Below are 21,674 nucleotides of genomic sequence, written 5' to 3' on the forward strand. Positions count from 1 at the left end.
GCGAAAGTATCAGGAAATAAGAATGTCTCTTTCTTGGCTTTTCAAATAGATCTTCGAATTTTTCAAGTGTGAATTACAAGAAAGGGGATTATCTTCGCCGAAAGTCAGGCAAAAAAGCTCATTTTTGTTCCGTTCAGTAATAGCTTTTCGAAAGGACAAAGTCTTTCCGTACAGAAGTAGATCTTGAAAAATTCGAAAATCTATTTGAAGTTCCAAAAAAGAGACTTTCTTACTTCTTGATAATTCCGCAAGGTGGATGAGATACATCCTGTTCGAATTTCGAAGTGCTCAAGTGTCAAAATGTGACGGTCTTCACATTGTTGTGAGGAAAAAAACAGGACAACGACGATTACTGTTCTTGCCCCAGTATTTAATCACTCCATAATCACTGAGTAACTCTTTTGCAAGCTTTTTAGTGTAATATTTGATAAATTTTCCCCACCTTGTTCGAAAATTTAGTATGAAAATTCGAAATTGAATTTGAATTCTTCGAATTTCAATGACTTTTTGTGCAAATAGAGTTCCATTTACCTTTCATCCAAGACACTATTGGAGAATCAAAATCTACTTGTGATCGGGCACATTCTTGTCATTTTAATTGTCAACTATGTCAACAACAGTGCGTGTAAACGTTTGCTGCAAAAAGTGAATTTTTGTGTAGTTTTGTGGAATTTGAGGATGGCAAAACGTTTGATTTGAAATTTCAATAAAACATGTCCTTTTTATAAACTTACTGACTTTTGTGAAACTCGTCGATTTGAATGTTCGAACTTCCAACGAATTTTTAGGTAAGTTCTCTCTGATGTACTTTCGAATCCTCTTGTTCAGTAATAACCTTCCCGAATTGAGAGCTCTCACCGGTTGAGGTTTTTTCTGTACTCACTCGAAGATCAGAGAGAACTTACCTAAAAATCCGTTGTAAGTTCGAACATTTAAACTGACGAGTTACACAAAAGTGAGCCAGTTCATCCAAAGGACATTTATTTTAATGAAATTGCGATTAAAACGTTCTGCCATCCTGAAATTCCACAAAACTACACAAAAATTCACTTTTTGCAGCAAACGTTTACACAATGTCGTTAACAGTTGATTATTGAAGTGTCAAGAATATCGATAATTTCGAAATGGCAGAACATTCAGCGCTAAAGCGACGAGTACGTGAACTATCATTTTAGGCTTTCGGTAGATTTTCGAATAGGTTTGGCTTAGCTTTGTCTCAACTGAGTGGAGCCAATCGGTACAGAAAAACCTCAACCGGAAACAGCTCCCAAATCGGGAAGGTTATTACTGAACGAGAGGTTTGAGTCTTTTCGAAAGGGAGATTTCGAGTGAAAATACCTTGCTTTAAATGGGCCTTAGAGTTATGAGTAGTCCATAATAAGTAATGCAGGATCATCAAAAATTAGCCAGTATTTAGAAAAAAATTAAAAATTTTGAGAAAAAGAGGATAAACCTGTTGCAAACATTTCACAAACTCACTGTATCTTATTAGGGAAAACTTACAAAACAAAACAGCGACAACAAAGAAGCCTAAAACGTTTATAAAAAAAACAGTAAAACAGAATTAGATAAAAAAAAGATGAGAAGAAAAAAAATACCCTGTGAAATATTTGATATTATTTTTATTTTCTAATTAATAATTTTAACCTAATCTTATATTAAAAAAGAAAAGTATATCTTTCAACGACAAATAATGCGGTCTTAAAGCGCATTCTGTTTTCAAATCTTCAAAAGTGTTAGAAGAAAAGGAGGAGAAAAGGAAATTATATTAAGCGTTTCTTATATTACAAAAAAAAGGTCTATAAAGTAAGGAAATAAAAGTGAAAACTGCATAAATGAAATCAATATAGGATAAAAATTCAACAACAAAAAACTATACTTGTATATAGAGGATAAATCATATTTTATTTTATAAATTTTAATAGGAGAAAAGGACAATGAAGTTTTTGAAAGGGAGAGAAAGAGAGAAAGAATGCAAGATTTTTGTGTGTAGGACGTTAAGGTGGAAATTTTACCCAATATTTTTTTTTCGACTGTAACTCGTATCGATTTTTATGCACATTTTTTTTAATGTCTCCTGATGTTTCCACAAGGCAGGCATAAAAAAAATCATTTTTTTTTAGTGAAGAGCAAAACAAAAGAAAAGAATTGGGTGAGTGTTGAAGAAGAAGAAGAGAATAATTAAAAAAAAGAAACATGATTTTTATCAAAGATTTTTGCGATTGCGATTTTTTACATTGGCTACTTCGTAGAAATTGCTGCCGACTTTTTTGCGTTTCAGTGATCGCTGTAGAGCTCTCCTGGCCTTTGCAGTCATCTTCTCTTTTCCAGGAAGGGCCGGAGCCAAATCTTCGACGGTGAAGTTGCCACAGGAAGTTGCTATTTCAGCTTTCTTTCCACGCTTCCGGACAACTCTTCCCGATGCCTCGTCAAATTCATCTTCACTGTAGACATCACTCAATCCCGATGATGACTCTTCATCTTCCATTTGTTTCTTATTCTTCTTGCGCTCCAACCGTTCCTTCTTCTGCTCCTCCAGAACTTTCAGGTCCATCGTATCCAATTCCTTAATTTCATCATCCTCAAATTCCAGATTCACCCGAATCTTCCGGAAGTCCTGTACTTGCTTCAGCTCTCTCCCCTTTTTCACAGATTCAGAAGTCTGTGACTGCGTCTCTGATTTTTCATCTTCTTGCGACTCTTTCTGCCCAGCAGGTGTCTCATAGCCCTCCGGAATTGTGTAAAAAGGAAGTTTTCCGCGTTGCCAATCATTCAGCACCATCCGGGCGACGACTGTTGTATCCGGTTCTCCTCCTTTCAGCAACTTTCCCGTCTTCTTGGCCACCTGTTCAAGGAAATTCTGAGTATCTTCCCATTCGGATACTTTGTACATCCTCGCGATGTATTCCCTGCGAACCCTTCGAAGCACTTCCGTCACATAATCCTCAGGATTCGTCACCAATTCCACTCGGACAACGCCTTTTAGGACCTTTTCAGTGTCAGTCTCGGCAGATGGATAAACAACTCCTGGAAGGAATATTAGAACAGACCATACCGGACAAGTAAGAAATTTATTTATAATTTCCACGGCGTTATCACACTTGCACATTAAAATTTTAATGTGATTCACATTAATTGTCGCTTGTGAGCGTCCAAATATGTTATTTGTGTCTTTGAGTCACTTAATATTTGGGGTTTTTCTATTTATTGATAAAGAAGTGGACTTGGCCTGCAAAAATAAGTTTAAATTTACCTAAAGTTTAAATATTTTTCACATTAAAAAATTAAAGAGAAAATTGCATTAATTTTTCGCATTAACCCATTCAGTCAATGTACCAGAAATACTTGAGATAGAACGTTCATATTTTGGGATTAGTTTCCTACAGATTACTAGATGAATTTTTTGAAAAGAAAAAAAATTTATCTCATGGGGGCGCGGGGAGCCTCTGTCAAACACACGTCTTAACGGTCACTGAATTTAAATTCCGCGCATTAATTCATTACAAATTCTATTGATTTAGATAGAGTAACTATCCAAGAACACCAATTGGCAACTAGAATTCAAATCAGGAAAGAGAAAAAAGGACAATTTTAACAAATTCGACGGGATGTCGTATTTTCCGTCCGCCATTTTGATCAAAAATTTTGCATGACCTTCCGCGAAGGAAAAAAATAATCACAAAATGTATTTTCATCTCTGTCGGACTATTTTTCTCAAGTAATTGAATAACTGACGTTACTAAAAATCCATTCCCGACAACAATTCGGATAAAAATTGCCCAGAAATAAATCATCAAAAATCACTCAATTTACGTATGATGTATAATACAATGGTAAGGAATGGGTTAATGCTATAAATTAATTTATATCAAATTTTGCGGGCCAAGTCTACCTTTTTATCAACAAATAGATCAAATTTTGAATATAAAATGATTCAAACACACAAATTACACATTTGGACTCTCATCAGAGACAATTAATGTGAATCATATTAAAATTTTAATGTGTAAGTGTGATAACACAAAGTTTTTATTTTATTTATTTTTTTAATTAATCATCAAAGAAAAGACAAACAGTGAAAAAGATTTAAGTTCTCTTGAAGTATATACTTTTTCTATTTTACTAAAATAAATCATTCGTCGCTTCTATTATTAAATGCCGTAATTTCATTTGACGTTTTTCTATTATATTTTTTTTAAGTTCACATTCAATGTGCTTACTGGAGATAGGAATGATTGTTTATATTTTGGATTTTATAGATGATTATTTATGATTTTAGAGGGTCCGTGGTGCAATTGGTAAGAGCGTTCGACTCTTGGACGGTGTGACTCCCGGCTCCACTGTTACAGTTGTACAGTAGACTCTCGCTCAATCGGCTCTTTTTTAATCGGGCGAAAAGTTTTGCTGACAATTTTCACGTTTAACTATGAAGCTAATTTGCTCAAATTTGCTGTAGTTCTTCCTATTTTATTGTGATTCTTTATAATTGAGCGCTTTTTGTAGAATTTACAAAGGCTTGCCCAATTGAGAGAGAGTCTACTGTAAGTTCGAGTCCCTCCCAGGGTAAATGACTGAAGCGTCTGAATGGACATATTTCTCATACACAATGTAATCTGAATATAAATTTGTAAACTGAAAAATGTACAAAATGGCAAAAAGCCCGGTACATCAAAATAATGCTAGTGATAAGCCTAGATCAGCTTATTATAGGTGAGATTCCTAACGTGAGCTAACTCGGAATACATGCAAATCCGATTTAGAACTGAAATTGGGGGACGCCATTCAGTTATCTTGAATCAAATTCGTGAAATTATACATTTATAGTCATTCTTTATAATTGACCGTTTTTTGTAGAATTTACAATGACTTTGATGCCCAAATCTCTCAATAATTCGAATGAGATTTCGCCCCAAATGCCCAATTGAGAGAGAGCCTACTGTATAAATGTCCTTTACAATTATGCCGAAGTAATTATTAACACTTTAAAACCCAAAGTGGCATTTTACTCCAATTTTAAGTTTGGAGCAAAGTAATAACACTAATATATAGAGAATTTAATAAGCTTTCGATTAGTAGAAATCGTAGAAAGAAAAATAGTTGATAACTGTTTTATTATTTAAAAAAAATGGGAAAAAATGCTAACATTTTTTTGAGTTTTGTCACGATTCGAAGAAATCGTAAAAAATACGTGAAATTGTTAAAATAATTATTAAAAATTAAGTAATATAAGACTTAGAATTGTTGTAGAATGGTAATGTAAAAAAAAATAAGGTCAAAATTCACTTTTCGCTTTGTTTTTCATTTTCGATTCCCAGTTGGAATTTCACATACAATTTTCTTAAACAAAAGCACAAACTATATATGAGAATTTGAAAATTTTACAGGAAAATATATAGATATGAGTTCTAAGATTTTTGCCAAATTGCTAGGAAAAAGGAAATTGAATAGAAATCGCCTTTTTGCTACGAAAATCTGTAAAAATTCACTTTGGCATTTTTTGTCAATTTTCACAAAATTTATTTAAAAATGACAAGAAAATGGGAAAATATTTATTGAAAAAATAATTTTTGAGTCCTAGAGCTGCTGTAGAAGTCTTACGGAACGAAAAACTATTGAAAAAATGCTCTTTTGTTGAGAATATCAGTGCTGGCATTTTATGCCAGTTTGGTATATTTTACGTGATTTTTTGGCTCGGAAAGTGTTAAGATCGGTCAAGCACGTGTCGAGATAATTGAGGTTATGTGTTATGAAAATTGTTTTTTCGACAGTGGAACTCCTAGCGTTGGTCCTAGAAAGTTATAGTGCTCTACGATATCTTTAATTTGCGCCCTCCTTCACACGTCGAATTCGGTCAAATAGAACCGGAGATATGGCGTTTTGAAATTCGTGAACTTTGACTCATCATATCTCCGGTTCTATTGTAACCACGGCAAGCAAACCCATGCCACTTTTTGGAAACTTCATAGCCTAGGCTACAACACTCTAAAACTTGATTAACATGCACAGCGTTTTTTAGAAAAATCCTTTCGAATTTCCATCCGAAAGTGCTCATCGAGACGAAACCAAAAGCCCAAAATTTAGCTCAAAATGTTAATTAGAACCGGAGATAGAGGCCGGTCAATTTTCGAACTTTGACCCCTTATAGCTCGGGTCCGGGGCTATCGATCGGCTTACGTATTTTTTTGTTTGATAGGTATAATCAATGGCTACAACATACTAAAATTTGAGCCCGATCGATGCCATAGGGGCGGAGCTATTGAGGCGTGAGGGGTCACTGCACCATGTTGCAATTTTGATTCGATATATAACCTTTGCCGAAAACCGTAAGTCGATATCTCTCTTAGTTCGGGAGCTATTAAGCTTTAAAGAGCAGCCCAACGGACGGACGGGAACGGTTGAATCAGGAAGTAGCCAAACACATTCTGGCAAAGTTTGCGGCCGATCGGAGGGCATGAGATTTTGTTAGAATTATAGTAGGTGAGATTGTTAAGAATCTCACCTAATTAATGCTCAGTCCAATGAAAAATTAAAATGGAAAATATTTCTCCTCAACTCCTTTTTTGGCACTCTACTGTTCTCAAGTCCTTCAGCATTATCGACTTTTCTTTGTGTTGGCGTGTATCACGAGTGTTTGAGGGTTTTAGAACATGGTGAGGACTGGGGAAAACAGTCATGACAGGGATCAATGCAAAAAAGTCGATAATGCAGAAGCACTTGAGAACAGTCATAAAGAGAAAGATTTTCCCTTTTCAAGATTTTCGAAGGTATTCCCGCTTAGGACATACTCTGGCTTCGAACATTTCATTTTTTTTTCCGATATTTCTTTAATGAGTCTGTCTAAGGGCATTCTGAATTCCAATTTTTCCTAAAATCCGCAACTGTTCCCATTTTCTCCGTAGCTGTTAACATAATTTCGCCGCGACTGTTTCTAATTTTACGGTCAAATTAACAACAAATCCATACAGTAGACTCTTCGATATCCGGCTGACTGGGGGACAAAATGACATTTAGGTTTTTTGAATGATCAACGGTTTTTCTATTTTGTGCAGTGTGAATTTATTTTCTGTCTGACAGAGAACAAGAGAATTTTCTTCATGGTGTGCTTATGTTTCACTTTTTATCACAATTATGTATTAAAAACTTCGATACAATGTTAATAATACTTTAATTCACTCTGGACAAACTTCATGTTTAGTGAAAATAATTTTGAATATATCAACCGCCAGTGTTTGGCAGCTGTCACCCGGATATCGAAGTGCTGGATATCGAAGAGTCTACTGTATCTTGAGTCGTGTTTTGAAAAGCTTTTTTTTTGTCGAAAGGTCAATTATTTCAAATAAGCTCTTTCTCTTATTTTCTTCGTATTATTCTTTTTATGCATCTTATCCATCTTATCATTTATAAAGCATCTTCGGGCCAATGGCTTCAATTACACTATGCAACAAATTGGCAACTTTTTTTTTCGAACACGGAACTCACGGTACGTTTGGTAGAGTCGAGTCTCCTGATCAAGAATCTGTTCTTGGTTTTTCTCCTATACGTCACAATTTTCTTTAATTATTTTTTTTTTTGTTTTTGCTGTATTGTCCCATATTATAAATTGTTCCACCGGTTCTAATGTACAAAACTTAATAAATGGACATCCGTTGGAAAGGTAAGAAGTTGTGCTTCAATTTGAAAATTATGTGATATTTAAAAAAAAAATCCTTGGAGTCAGAAAAACATAATCTAACAATAAAAAAATATCAAGGTAATTTTGGATATTTCGAAGTCAAATATTTATATTTTATATTTTCCATCATTAAAAAAATACGAAAATAAAAAAATAAATATGTACTGGATTAACATTAAATTCGGGAAGATAATCCAGGATTATTTAGCGTATATAAACGTAGTCAGTCTTATTTGAAATTTAATTAATAAAATCTCACCTGGGCAATCAATGAGGAAGATCCTCTTCATGAGCGTAATGTACTGCCAAACTTTGGTCTCTCCTGCAATTGGGGCCACATTGCAGACCTTCTTGCTCCTCAGAGTGTTGATCACTGAAGACTTTCCCACATTCGGATACCCAATAAATCCCACAGAAATCTGCCTTTTGTCGATGTGAAGTTTTCCCAGCTGCCTCAGGAGATTAATGAGCGCCCCTTTTCCGAATGGATGTGTCAGGGAGGCGTGAAAGGCAATCGTGGGGTATTCCTGAGACAGAATAGCTACCCAGCGCTGAGTCACCCAAGTTGGCACAAGATCCACTTTATTGAGCACCAGGAAGAGATGTTTGTGTGGTTTCTCCTTCCTCAGGAACTCCTCGATGAACTTTGATCGGGTTCCTAGGGGATCTCTGGCGTCCAGAACTTGTAGGAGCACGTCGGATGAATCCACAACTTTGTGCAACTCATTCCAGATGCGTTTGCTCTGTCCAGCTCCAAATACCCAATCCCTCACTGCATCCTTCACCCCATCATCTTCCCGCACGAGATCGTTGTCTTTATCTTGGCTATACTGCTCAACCTGCTCATCCACGACCTTGGACATGTCTTCGTAGTCCCTGACAGAGAGATTTGGACGCTTCCTCTGCTTCTTCTTCCCGAAAGTACTCTCAAAACTCTCCGTGTCGAGGAGATGCACCTTCTGGTACTTGGCTGATTCATTGAGTAGGGTGATTGGAAGTTCAGTGGGCTTCAGGACGACTTTGTAAGGATCCCTGATGGCATTTCCCATCTCTTCTTGGAACTTTTGGAGGGCATTCTGAGAGATAACCCTCGAATTCCCATACCATTTGACACTCGGTTCCACACGGGCTACTGTACCCGATGCCACGCGTTCCTGAAAGGGAGCTGGAGTGACAATCTTTCCTCGACGATCGCGTTTCGCCTTGAAATTCCTGTACATTTGCAGCCGATTGATTGTGGCTTTTGTCCGGGGATGTGCCACCCCTTTGAGGCCTTCCTTTGGCCTCTCTGCATTGAGACTGTGGTTTGACCGATTGAAACCCTCCCGCCGGGGAGGCCCCCCTGAAGATTTGACTTTAGGCATTGCTATTAACACGTGAAAATCTTGAGAAAAACACTTCACTGAAAAACTGCACTGTCCACTCCAAAAATCAAAAACACGTGTAGTAAACAAAGTTCAATCCCCACCACCAGGCGGCGCTGATCAATTACTGCCAACTTCACGTCGCAGTGGCTGTAGGTGGAATTTTTGTTTGGCGAGAGCAGAAAAGTCTCTGTGATAAGGGAATATACCTGGCTGAATTCCATTGTTTTGTGTTGTTTGGTGCTGCATCTCATCTCTCTGGTGGCTCTGGATGCAATGTCCACGATGGAGATCACGGAATTGGATAAGAAATTCAACATAATCGACGGAGAGACTCCAATAAATCGCCACCTATCAGCCCACTTCAAAAGGTGTGGTATCAAAAAAAAGGGGGCGCCTAAAAATAGCGCCAATCGCTAAAAAAAAATCCTTCACGCTAATTCCCTTTTGTTTGATTCTTTTGGTCTCGCAGGAGTTTTGCTCACTACACTGTCAAGGATCGACTTCCAGTAATACTCACGAGGATCATCGATGGACTCTCCCGCGAAAAGGAAGCAATCATCGCTGGATACGGAGAGGTTGGTAGTCCCTTTGAAGATCTTGCATAATTTTTGGGTATTTATGACTTCCTCAAGAAGAGGGGTATTGCAAAAAAAGACCAAGGAATTCTAGGAATTCCCAGGAAAATTATTTACAAAACCATGTTGTAATTTGTGGCGCAAGTACAGGGTGTGGCTATTTAAGTGATTATTTTCTTATTTCACAATTTTTTATTGAAAATCCCTTGCAGATTTTCCTCAATCTTCGTAGAAGAAATCATTAACTCTTTCGTCTCTTTTGGGACTCTGAGTACCCAAAGCAGCATATGAATATTCTATGAAAAACAATGTTTTTTAATTATTCAGAACTGATTAAAATTCTATTCTTGTGGATGATTACAAACTATGAGGATGTCCAAATGTGAGATATTTTTTGTAGGACCTCAATTAATTCCTGAGCTTAATAATTTTTGATTAAAAAATTGTGAAATTGGCTTGCAGCATATGCTGCGGTCCGGAAAACTCTTTCCGGACGGCAGCATATGCTGCAAGCCAATTTCAACTTATTTTAATCAAAAATATCTTAGCTCAGGAATTAATTGAGGTCCCACAAAAAATATCTTAGATTTGGACTTCTTTATAGTTTGTAATCATCCACAAGAATCGGATTTTCATCAGTTCTGAATAATTAAAAAACATTGCTTTTCACAGAACATTCATATGCTTCTTTGGGTACTCAGAGTCCCAAAAGAGACGAAAGAGAGTTAAAAATGTGAGAAAAAAGCTTAATTGTAAAGCTGCTTTGATTCAAAGGTGTTCCACTACCCCTATGGCCTCTACGATATTAATAGCAACCACTGATAATAAGGCATTCAGACGCAAATTTTAACCAAATGGCTTAACTTCTCTAATTTCTTATCAGCAAGGGGTAAATCATATCGAGAAACCCTTGTCAATTGTCCGAGAATCGCTTTGCGATACCCAAGAAACCTAAGAATTGCATTGCGGAATCCAAGAAACAAATACCCTTGTCAGTAATAATGGGAATGTGTTATTAATTGCGGGTCCTGGTCAAAATTTCGAAAGACAAAATCCTGAAAAGCCAAAATCCCGAAAGCCAAAATTGTGAAAGCAAAGATTCCGAAATGTAAAATCCTGAAAAGCCAAAATCCCGAAAGTCAAAATTCTGAAAGCTAAATTTTGAAAGGTTAAAGCACGAAAAGCTAAAATCCCGAAAGTCAAAATTCTCATAGTCAAAATCCAGAAAAGCTTAAATTCCGAAAGATAAAAGTCCGAAAAAGCCAAAATTCTGAAAGCCAAAATCCAGAAAGCCCAAAATCAGAAATCTAAGATTCCGAAAAGCTAAAATTCCGAAAGTCAAATTTCTGAAAGCCAAAATCCCGAAAAGCTTAAATTCCGAAAGCCAAATTTCTGAAAGCCAAAATCCAGAAAGCCCAAAATCAGAAAGCTAAGATTCCGAAAAGCTAAAATTCCGAAAGTCAAATTTCTGAAAGCCAAAATCCCGAAAAGCTTAAATTCCGAAAGCCAAATTTCTGAAAGCCAAAATCCAGAAAGCCCAAAATCTGCAAGCTAAGATTCCGAAAAGCTAAAATTCCGAAAGTCAAATTTCTGAAAGCTAGAATCCCGAAAAGCCACAATCCCGAAAGTCAAAATTCTGAAAGCCAAAATCCCGAAAGCCAAAACGTCGAAAGCCAAAATCCCTGAAGGCAAAATTTTGAAAGCCAAATCTCGAAAGCTAAAAATCCCGAAATTCCGAAATCCCGAATTCTTAGAAGTGTCATAACGGTCATAACATATTCCAATGATAGCACCCGCGCTAATTGGAAGCAATTGAATTTTTTTTGTGTTTTGTAAAATTACTTCTCACATTTCAACATTTCGGCCCTTCATGATTTTGGCTCTTTTGTGATTCAGACTTTCGAGATTTTGGCCAGCACTGCCTCTTATCAGGCAAGATTTTTGTAAAAAAATTGATATAAGATTACTTGGAGGGGAATTCTGTAACGCTCTGGCAATGCCATATGATAAATTGGGTTCGAATCTTAGGAGAGCTTTTTTGAAAATGCGATTCTGTAGCCATGACATTGCCACTTCAGCTCACGTGGCATTGTCAGAAGTCACATATTTGAGATTTCTGACAATTCAAATGGCAATGAATTTTGTTAAACAAATCAACCAAGACGTACAGTATTTTCATAAAATCATCAAGTAAAGGGATTTCATTAAAAAATCAATGAATTGCATTTTCGAACTCATATGATATGACAAAAAAAGCTCGATTGGTATTGTCAGGTTTCGAACTCACGCGTGATAATGCCATGAAAATTACAGAATTCCCATCCTGGAAATGGCAATCCATTTGATCTTGAAGAATCATTAAAATAACTTTGTATTTAGGATTTCGAGAACTGGGCTAAAACTCTAGACTGAAAGTCGTATAAGCCTAAATTATCTTATAGTATAGGAGATTTTTAATTCTTGATTCTTGCTAAATCGCAAAGCTTGAAAATGCGATTTGGAAGTAGTCTAAAGGTTGCGGACTACTTTATTGTCCTCACAACGTAAACGAAGAAAGTTTGTCTTTTTGAGTTTTTTTTTATTTTCTACTTTATCTCATTAAAATTTCTGTTTTACTTTTTTTCAAGAAATTTAAATTGAGTAATTGAACTTATTAGAATTTCTTAATTGTTGCACTGGTGAGAGAAATCCGAAAAAGTTAGAATAACATTCTGAAAATGTTAATTTTACCCTGCATTATTGATCCGAAATCGGTGTAAATATTACCCTTTTTAGGTGTATTGGGGGTTAAAGTTACCCTTTTTCATGTTAATTTTACCCTGAAAAAAGGTGTAAAATTAACATTAAAAATGTTGATATATTTTTACACCTAAAACGTGTTAAGGTTACGAGGGAAAAAAGTTAATCGCACCCTCTTTTTTTCTTAGTGTGTATATCAAATAATTCGTACTTGTCCTTTTCTATTTCTGCTCCTCTATCTTTGCCAAATTTCATTATTCTAGAATAATTAAGCAATTTAACAACCTGTTGCTTATATTGAAAAATAATAGCTAATATATTTTAAACAATCTCATATGAAAAATCATTAGTTTCGCAACATTGCCTCAAGGCTGCTGATAAGCTCGTTGATAAAATGTCAAGTAGTCAATTAAAGTGGCAATAAGTGGTAGGGGCAATTGAGCGAATATTTTGTAAAGTGCATGACAACGTTTGTTTAAGCATAATGTACTGAAAATTTACATTTTCAATCAATTTACAAGTCAAATAAATTTATACAGAGAGCAGCTATTGATATGATATCAGGGAAAATAAAATGTTGCTCGCTTTGCTTTAGGAAATTATGTTTTTTTTAATAAAATTTAAAAGGTTTTTTTTATTAGAGTATGAATTCATAAGATTAAAAGTTGATATCACTAACCGTTTAGATTTTGAAGAAATTAGGTTCGAACAGGTAAACAGTCGCAGGCAAATTAGCTGCCTTGCTTAAGGTGTCTTTAGGCTTTATACATTGGGAATCAGCTCCAATGTGTAGACACCTCAAGACAATACAGAGAACAAAATGCTTCTTGGGATGATTTCTATTAAATTTATTTTTACTAAAAGACAATAGAGGGTAAAAATGAAATGCTAAAATTTTATTCATATTATGATAAGTTGAAATTTTTCATTTTTCTTTGGTTTTAATGAAAATTGTGGTTATGTGGAACCTAACCTAAAATATTTTCGACGTATGATTTAAATGCGCAGAAATCCCATAAGAATCTCGTTTTTCTTAATTCGGCATTTTATTAACAAAAAAAAACTTGCAGTGATTTAAAAGACCTTTACATTTAAAGCTGTATTAACTTGTAAACTCAGAAAGGTTTTTTAAGGTTATAATTTTTACAAATTCTAACATTTTTACATATGCAAAGCGAAAACAGTGCTGAAATGCCCAATATTTGTCTCTTAAATTGTCAAAATTTGTTTATAAAAAAAATGTAAAAGGAGAATGTTTTTTTTAATTATTTCCTAATATTTGAGGTTATGTGCAATAAAACTTCAGATAAGAAAGAAAATCATTCGAATACAAAAAGTAATGGAATTAAGTGATTCAAAAATTCTACGCATTTTAATAAATCTGTAGAATCTAGAATTTATTTAAAAGTAATTTAAATATTAAGTTACAGTAGAGTCCATGTCATTTTTTAAAATTATCAACGACTTTTAGTATTGAAATTGCTCGACGGCTTCCACTTTCTTTGCGATTGTAGTACTTGTCCTCGCTCTCTTCATTGTGGATCACAATTATCACAACTACTTTCCAGACGCTTTAACTTTGACAAAAGATTCAACACATTAAGTTCATATTTTTTCTGAAGAGAATTACATAAATTTGCTCCTTGGCTCTTCTAGAATATTACTGTTTAGTGAAAATTCTTTAGATATAATTTGAAAACTTCTTAAATACAAGAAAAAAACGCGAGCGTAAAATGCTTCTATTGGAAACAAATTAATCCAAATGGAGACAAGGGAAATTTTCTAATTGGAGACAAACAGTGTAAGTGAAACCGTGACGAAAGGCTTCCAAAACCTTGTTGAGTTGCCCTTGAATGCAGGATTTATTCTTATTCCTGGTCTTTTCTCCTTTCCCATCTAAAACAATAAGAAAATCTCTCCAAAAAAAAAAAATCATATTTCCGGGGCTTCCTATTGAAGCATTTGCAGATACTTCAGAAAAACGCTTTTTATTATTTATTATATTATTTTATTTAAATAAAGATGCCCAGGCATAAAAATTATAAGAAATTAGTGGATTTTAAAATTTTATAAAAGTTTAAATACTCCCTGCGTTCTGAAAAAATAGGTTTTGGGTAAGTTCAGGGAAGGAATTATTATTAGAAGTTTCAGATTTTTTTTATTAAAATTTACAAAGGATTTACTTCAGATCAAAATTTTCACCAAGCTTCTATAATGATCAATACACTGAGAGAAATCCTAAAAAGTTAAAATAACGTTCCGGAAATGTTAATTTTACCCTGCAGTATTGATCCGAAATCGGTGTAAATATTACTCTTTTTAGGTGTATTAGGTGCTAAAAGTATCCTTTTTCATGTTAATTTTACCCTTAATAAAGTGTAAAATTAACATAAAAATATGTTGATATATTTTTACACCTAAAAGTGTTAAAGTTATGAGGAAAAAATATTAATCGCACCCTCTTTTTTTTTTCTCAGTGTAGAGAATTATTTTTAATATCAAATTAACCCCATTAACCCTCTAAACTCTAAAGATTACCACGTGTCAATCAATGCACTCATCAAAAATGACATATTTTCAGCGTTTAAAATAACATTTACCACGGTTATGTACAAAATGAATAAAATCTTTATTATTAGAATAAATGCAATTTTTTCGATGCTACTTCTGAAAGGTCTTTACAGACTTACAAGATTTATTATAATTCTCATAAAATATTATGTGAAGGTATCTTGATTAAAACCCAAATAATTTTATAACCTTCTGACATTGAAATCGTATCATCATCGTCATTTTCAACCGTATCCCTGAAAATTGTGTTTAGAATTTAAAAGGAAGTCAAAGTGATTTTGGAAAAAATGGTTCAAAATATAAACATTTATATTGGTACAGTGCCCGCTCTCTAATCCGGATCGGCGTAATCCGGACGAGTTATCGATGGTTACATTTAAAATAATTTTGAGGTCATGTATGCATGTGTGTTCAGCAATGAAAATGAATTATCCTGTGATGTTTTTGTTTAATAAATGAAGTAAATAGCATAGAATTCACTAAGTCTTTTTAATCTTTTTTGAAACTTTTATTCTAATTCTAAAAAAAAAAAACTTGTATTATATTTGCGATACGTTGAACAAATTCAAAAAATCCAACCGGATTACAAAGCGGGCACTGTATTTTAAATTTTTTTTACGGCATCTACACACTAGAGCAATTTATGTCCATGTTGAAGCGAATTGCCTATGCTTATGTAGGGAAAACTCTTCAATATTGACATAAATTTCTCTAATGTGTAGAGGCCTTTAGAATGCTTTAAATTCCTAAATTATTACGACTCATATTTTCCAATTTTAAATACGCGCCTTAATAAATAACCTGTCAATTGCTTTTGCCTAGTTTTCGGCGAATAAAAACGGGCTGAAAAATGTATTACAGTAGAGTCTCGCTATAGGCCATCGCTCTATAGTCCACAATTTATCGACCGTTGATTTCAAAACACTGATTTTAAGTTAGGTTATGTTTTTTAGTATGCGACATGCATAATTATTTTAATATTTTTGGCAAACTTTATTGAGTAGTTGTGATAATTGTGATCCACAATGAAGAGAGCAAGGACAAGTACCACAATTGCAAAGAAAGTGGAAGCCGTCGAGCAATTTCAATACTAAAAATCGTTGATAATTTTAAAAAATTACATGGACTATAGTGCGACCCAAGTGTCAAATTTGAAACCAAATATGGACTATAGCGAGACTCTACTGTATTTAGTGTTATTTCACTTTTCGCCACACCAAATATGTCTCCGCCATATTCGCCGTCCCGTCAAATTTGTCTGGATATTTCGTGAATTGCCCCTCAGAAATGTATAATTCCGGGACGCCATATAATCAGTATGAAAATTCCCACTTTAGAATTTGCACTTTAAGACTTATACTTCAGTCGAGATGCTTTTCAAATTCGTCAAGAATTGAGAGGCTTAGAATTTTAGGGAGTGTTAATTTTGGATTTTCAGGAGTCAACTGAGGATCTAAAAGATGTGATAGGAAACATATCGAAGCTCAAGTATGAATTGCAGACGGACAAAAAGTTCAAATTACTCGATGGCAATGACAGTGATCAGGAGGAATGGAATTCCTTCCTGCAATCCCTTCCAGACACTCACAATTCCTACTTTTCCGCCGTCTGGCTGCACGCTGAGTGCTACATGTATCGCAGGGTGAGGGCAATTTTTGAGGAGACAGCGACGCTCCGGGACTTTGATTATTTCCGGAAGCAGAAAAAGGATGCGTTTATGGGGAGCCTAGAGGCATTTATAAGGCTCACGGAGAAGTTCAATGAGACACGAGAAGCGAAATCTCGCATGGAATTACAGGGATTGTTTAGGCAATTGGTGAGGCTGAATCTTTGGGGGAATAGGATAGATTTGTCCATAAGTGGGGGAAAAATTGTGAGTCAGGATGATGATCCATTTGCTGCTCTGGTAAATCTGGAGGGGTACATTTTGGCAGATGACACCAATGCCATGTGGGAGTGCATCTCGATGACAGATGGGAATATTATTGTGGATTTTGTCTGTGACAATGCTGGTTATGAATTATTTACGGATCTCTGTTTGGGAGATTTTCTGATATCACGCAATCTTGCTGCCAAGATTCGATTCCATGTTAAGACTATTCCCTGGTTCGTGTCTGATGTCACTCCAGAGGATTTCCGTTGGACTCTGGATGCCCTGAAACTTGCCGTTAAAGCTACTTTGAGAGATTTGGGCAGTAGATTGTCCAATTACATGGAAACGGGACATTTTGAATTGATTGAAGATGAACACTTCTGGACATCACCATATGACTACAGTCAGATGGAAAGTGTCAAGCCGAGTGTCTACCAGAGTCTTCAGCAGGCCCATTTGGTGATCTTCAAGGGTGATCTGAACTACAGGAAACTCCTGGGAGACATCAAATGGGACACAACAGAGACCTTTGAGAATGCTCTGCGGGGCTTCAGACCGACCAATCTCTGCTCACTGAGGACAGTGAAGGCGGATTTGGTGGTGGGATTGGAGAGAGGACGTGCAGAAGGACTCACAGCGAAGGATCCCAAATGGATGGAAACGGGAGATTATGGTGTTATACAGTTTGCGCCCAAATGAACAAGTGGTTGTGATTCATCCCTTCGTCCCCGCCCCAAATTGTGATTCTGCCAAAAAAAAAATTCCCCGTGGTGTCCTTACATGTGTCTTCGTTGAAGATGAAAATACAAAGAAAAGTGGATTAAATCTGGACTTTTTATCTCCCATTCATCTCTTTCCCATGGACACAAGGTAGGTTTCCTTCATTTTTCATTTTCTTCCCCATTTTATTTAATATTTTTTAGGCATTCAAAAATTTGTAATTATTAGTACGGGAGACTGGGGCAAAAAGTCACAAATCGAAAAATTCAAAATTCAATATCTTCCAAGGTAAAAAAGACAGCGGCTCAAATTTTTTTCTATAGATAGCCTCCATAGACTTTCTTCAATGTCGTAAGTTTCTTAGAATTCAAACAAGGAATTTAGAAAATAAAAAATATCGAAATTTTTAGCCCTATTTTTGAAATATTTTCCTTGCAGAAGATAACAATTATTACCTAATTATTTTCCAAAATTGATGCACTGGTGAATATTTCCTAAAAAAATTGGATTCTTTGAATACGGATCCGCTATCTATTTTAGAATTTCACAAAAGTTCTTTTCTCCAGAAATCCTTTTATTAAAAATGGACACTTGGGGTAAAAAGTAACAAAAGGTACAGAGCAAAAAGTAACAAAAAATCGAAGCAATTTCTGGTGTCTCACGGCGAAAAGAAACGTCATTATCATGTCTCGTCGTTTGTTGTTTGCTTTGGTCAAACGATTTGCAGTCTTTTGTGTGTGTTTTTTTTCTAAAATAGTTTGAAAAGCGCTTTTCTCGTTTTCTCACTTTTCTCGCAGAAAAAACGGTGTTTTACAAAGGTGTAGATGAATAAATTTTCTATGAAAATATGTCCTCTCGGTATTTTTTTCAAATTTACGGAAGCCTGTAATGAAGCGAATCAAAATATGATAATACCCAATGTCTGGTACTATTTGCCCCAGCATTTTTAAGAATAGTCACAATATTACCTTAAGTTACCTTACCTCCATAAGAGAGGAAAATGACTTTCACAAAGTTGTAGAGCGGTAAATTTCCTATAAAACTGCGCTAATTTGAAATTTTTGAAGCGCTCGAGTAGCTTGTAAAAAAATAAAATATCAGTTTTGTGACTTTTTGCCCCAGTCTCCCCTACTCATTTGATATTTTATTGAATTTATATTAATTAAAAACATTAAGAATTGAGGAAACAAAGGGTGGGTAATAAAGAATGGTTCTTCCCTGGAAAATGTTTCATGAATCTTGAGAAAGCTCAAAATAAGCTTTCATCGAAATCGATAAATCTCGAAAAAAAACTCCTAAAGTAACTCAAAATTGAAAGATAAATCTTCGAATTGTTTCGCAAAACCATCGAAAAGATTCGAAAACCCGTTTCAAAACTCCAGAAACCTTGAAAATCTCAATTTCTGAGTCCATCGAGACTTGAAGATTTTGTTTCGTGACAACATCGTGAAACACACAAAAACCTCGAAAAAGTGTCACAATGCTCGAGGAGTCCACGGAATTTAACGAGAAATCTAGTGATTTTGCTAAAAAACGAGAAAATTTGTCACAAGTTTTTGTAAAAACTAAAAATTTTGAACTAGATATATCTTAAGTATTTTTCTCAAAAAAAACCTGAAACACACTTAAATAAACTTTAAACTAAGTTTCTTCAGAAGAATTATTTTTAATGAAAAAGAAAAAAAAACATGATTAAAATAATTTCTACTGTTATATGCTACAGTAAAAAATTTAAAGTGTTACTCAGTGGATTTTTGATTAGTAGAAAAGCTAATTTTCGGTTAGTAAAAAATGGATTTTACCCAGAAAAAATTTATTTTGCTTAGGAAAATAGTTCTGGAGGGAAATTCTGTAATTTTCGTGGCATTATCACGCGTGAGTTCGAAACCTGACAATGACATTCGAGCTTTTTTTGTTATATCATATGAGTTCGAAAATGCAATTCAGTGATTTTTTAATGAAATCCCTTTACTTGATGATTTTATACAAAATACTGTACGTCTTGGTTGATTTCTTTAATAAAATTCATTGTCATTTAAAATGTGCTGGGGGTTTAAAAAACAATTTTTGCTCAGTAAAGAAAAACAGTTTTGATCCGTTTTAAACTCAAAGGAGAATGGTCAAATCCGGTCCCGGAATCGCCACGAACGGGACCTATGTCATTGGATAGACATTAGTATAGGTAACAACTTTTGTTCTGGGATCAATGTTCTAAACCATGGAGGAACAGTTCTAGAGCATAAAAACTATTTTTTACAATGATGAAGAATGATCAAAAGTATATGGGCACTGGTTCATCTTCATACAAACATTAGAGTAGACGCATTTTGAAGACATTGATATAAGGTTGAGAAAAATGCCGGGACCCAGGACGATAAATGCTGGGAGTCCTTGTAAAAAAAGCGAAAAGTTGTTGTTTTGACTACGAATTATACAAGAACCGCTAAAATGATCTTGATGAAATTCGGTATAGGGTCAGTGTATGTTTTAAAATTTATGCATACCACCCCCTCCCTCCACCCTCCGTTCTGGTAGCCCTCATACAAAATGGGGGCACTTTACTTATAACTCCTTTCTAAGAGGATGTAGAAAGCTGATAGTCAACAAGGGAACAAAGCTTATGGAAGACACTTCAACCATGCATGTTAATCCCCTCCTCCACCACCCCTTCTAGTAATCCTATACAAAATGAGAACATTTTGACCTCTTTTCTGAGAAGAAGTAGTTTGTTTGTAAAAGAATAAAAAAAATGAATAACTAATAACGTTAACAATAATTTTCTAGATTTTATATGCATTTATAGACATCTAGTCGAATTACAGCTTTCTGCCTCCTCTTAGAAAGGAGTTATAAGGTAAAATAGTCTTTTTTTGTATGGGGGCTACCAGAAGGGGTGATGGACGAAGAGTTTGGGCAGTATGGCTAAAAAGTCTTCTTTAAGCCTTGTTACCATGCTGTATTTCAACTTTCTATCTTTTCTCAGAAAGGAGTTATAAGGTGAAATGCTCTCATTTTGTATGAGGGCTACCAGAAAGGGGGACAGAGGAGGGAGATATTATACATGGTTTAAAAGTCTTCCCTTAGCTTTGTTCCCTTGTTGAATATCATACATCCTCTTAGAAAGGAGTTATAAGGTAAAGTGCCCCCATTTTGGGGGCTATCAGAATGGAGGGTGGGGGGAGGGGGTGGTATGCATGGATAAAAACTTTAAGTCATACAGTCACCCTATACCGAATTTCATCAAGATCACTTTAGCCGTTCTTGCGTAATTCGTTGTCAAAACAGCGATTTATCGAAAGGATAAAGGCATTTTTACAAGGACTCCCAGCGTTTATGGTCCTGGGTCCCGGCAATTTTTCAATCTTATATCAGTACCTACAAAATACGCCTACTCTCGTTTGTGGCGATTCCGGGACCAGCGCCCATATAGTTTTGACCATTCTCCTTTGGTTTATTTAGTTTGAAATTTTGAAGCAGAGAAATTATTTTTTAAATTTTAATTAAAAGCAAAATAGAGTACCTATATTGTCTTCACCGTCTTCAATAATATTGTCTGAGATGCTAATTATTGTTTTTTTATGCCTCCGAAACCCTTTTAATCAAAATTCACATCCCTTTCTTTCTCAAAAGATTTCATAAGTCTATGCTCCTCTTTCGACTCCAAATTGGACTGAACTAAATTTAATTTGGTGTGATGTTCAAAAGAAGAAGAAGAAGAGTGCGAAAGAGTAGGATAGACATATGCAAAACTTTTAAGAAAGAAAGTAATGTGAATTTAGATTTTATTAAATTTTCCTGATCTAAAAGGTATGCCAGAGCCATTACTGACTAAAATCGAATTATTTACTGAACCAATTTGATTTTTTACTGTTCAAAATTGCCTTTCTTGAACCATATGGAATTTTTTTCTCAAATTTAGGTTCTTTGCACAAATGGCTCAAATATGATTGTTTTTTACTGATTAGTGAACAACTGAACACAGTTTTTCGCTTTTAGCTCTAATAATTTCAGTAATTCAGTACTAATTTTTTATAACATTTAAATGGTTTAACTTTGAGAAATTAAAGTGTTTCTATTTTTATCTTTGAACAAAAACTTTTTAAAATATTTTTTACCTGGCTTCAACGCTAAGACGGCGGTGGCCGCTATCACACAAA

At 35.0% G+C, this 21,674-nt stretch overlaps 2 protein-coding genes across 2 annotated transcripts; one reads left to right on the forward strand and one right to left on the reverse strand.

The window, feature by feature from the left end:
• Nucleotides 1-1,602: 1,602 nt before the first annotated feature.
• On the reverse strand, nucleotides 1,603-9,036 carry LOC129803703 (nucleolar GTP-binding protein 2). The gene is made up of 2 exons (XM_055850456.1): nucleotides 7,932-9,036; nucleotides 1,603-3,027 (listed from the first exon to the last, which is right to left on the reverse strand). Exons 1-2 carry the CDS (start codon nucleotides 9,034-9,036, stop codon nucleotides 2,207-2,209), a joined length of 1,926 nt encoding a protein of 641 aa, XP_055706431.1. The 3' UTR covers nucleotides 1,603-2,206.
• A 142-nt stretch (nucleotides 9,037-9,178) lies between these two features.
• On the forward strand, nucleotides 9,179-17,622 carry LOC129803704 (damage-control phosphatase ARMT1-like). Its single transcript, XM_055850458.1, has 3 exons — nucleotides 9,179-9,407; nucleotides 9,509-9,614; nucleotides 16,363-17,622. Exons 1-3 carry the CDS (start codon nucleotides 9,313-9,315, stop codon nucleotides 17,494-17,496), a joined length of 1,335 nt encoding a protein of 444 aa, XP_055706433.1. The 5' UTR covers nucleotides 9,179-9,312; the 3' UTR covers nucleotides 17,497-17,622.
• The last annotated feature ends 4,052 nt before the right edge of the window (nucleotides 17,623-21,674 follow it).

This window comes from Phlebotomus papatasi, chromosome 2, assembly GCF_024763615.1.
Source record: "Phlebotomus papatasi isolate M1 chromosome 2, Ppap_2.1, whole genome shotgun sequence".
NCBI lineage: Eukaryota > Metazoa > Arthropoda > Insecta > Diptera > Psychodidae > Phlebotomus > Phlebotomus papatasi.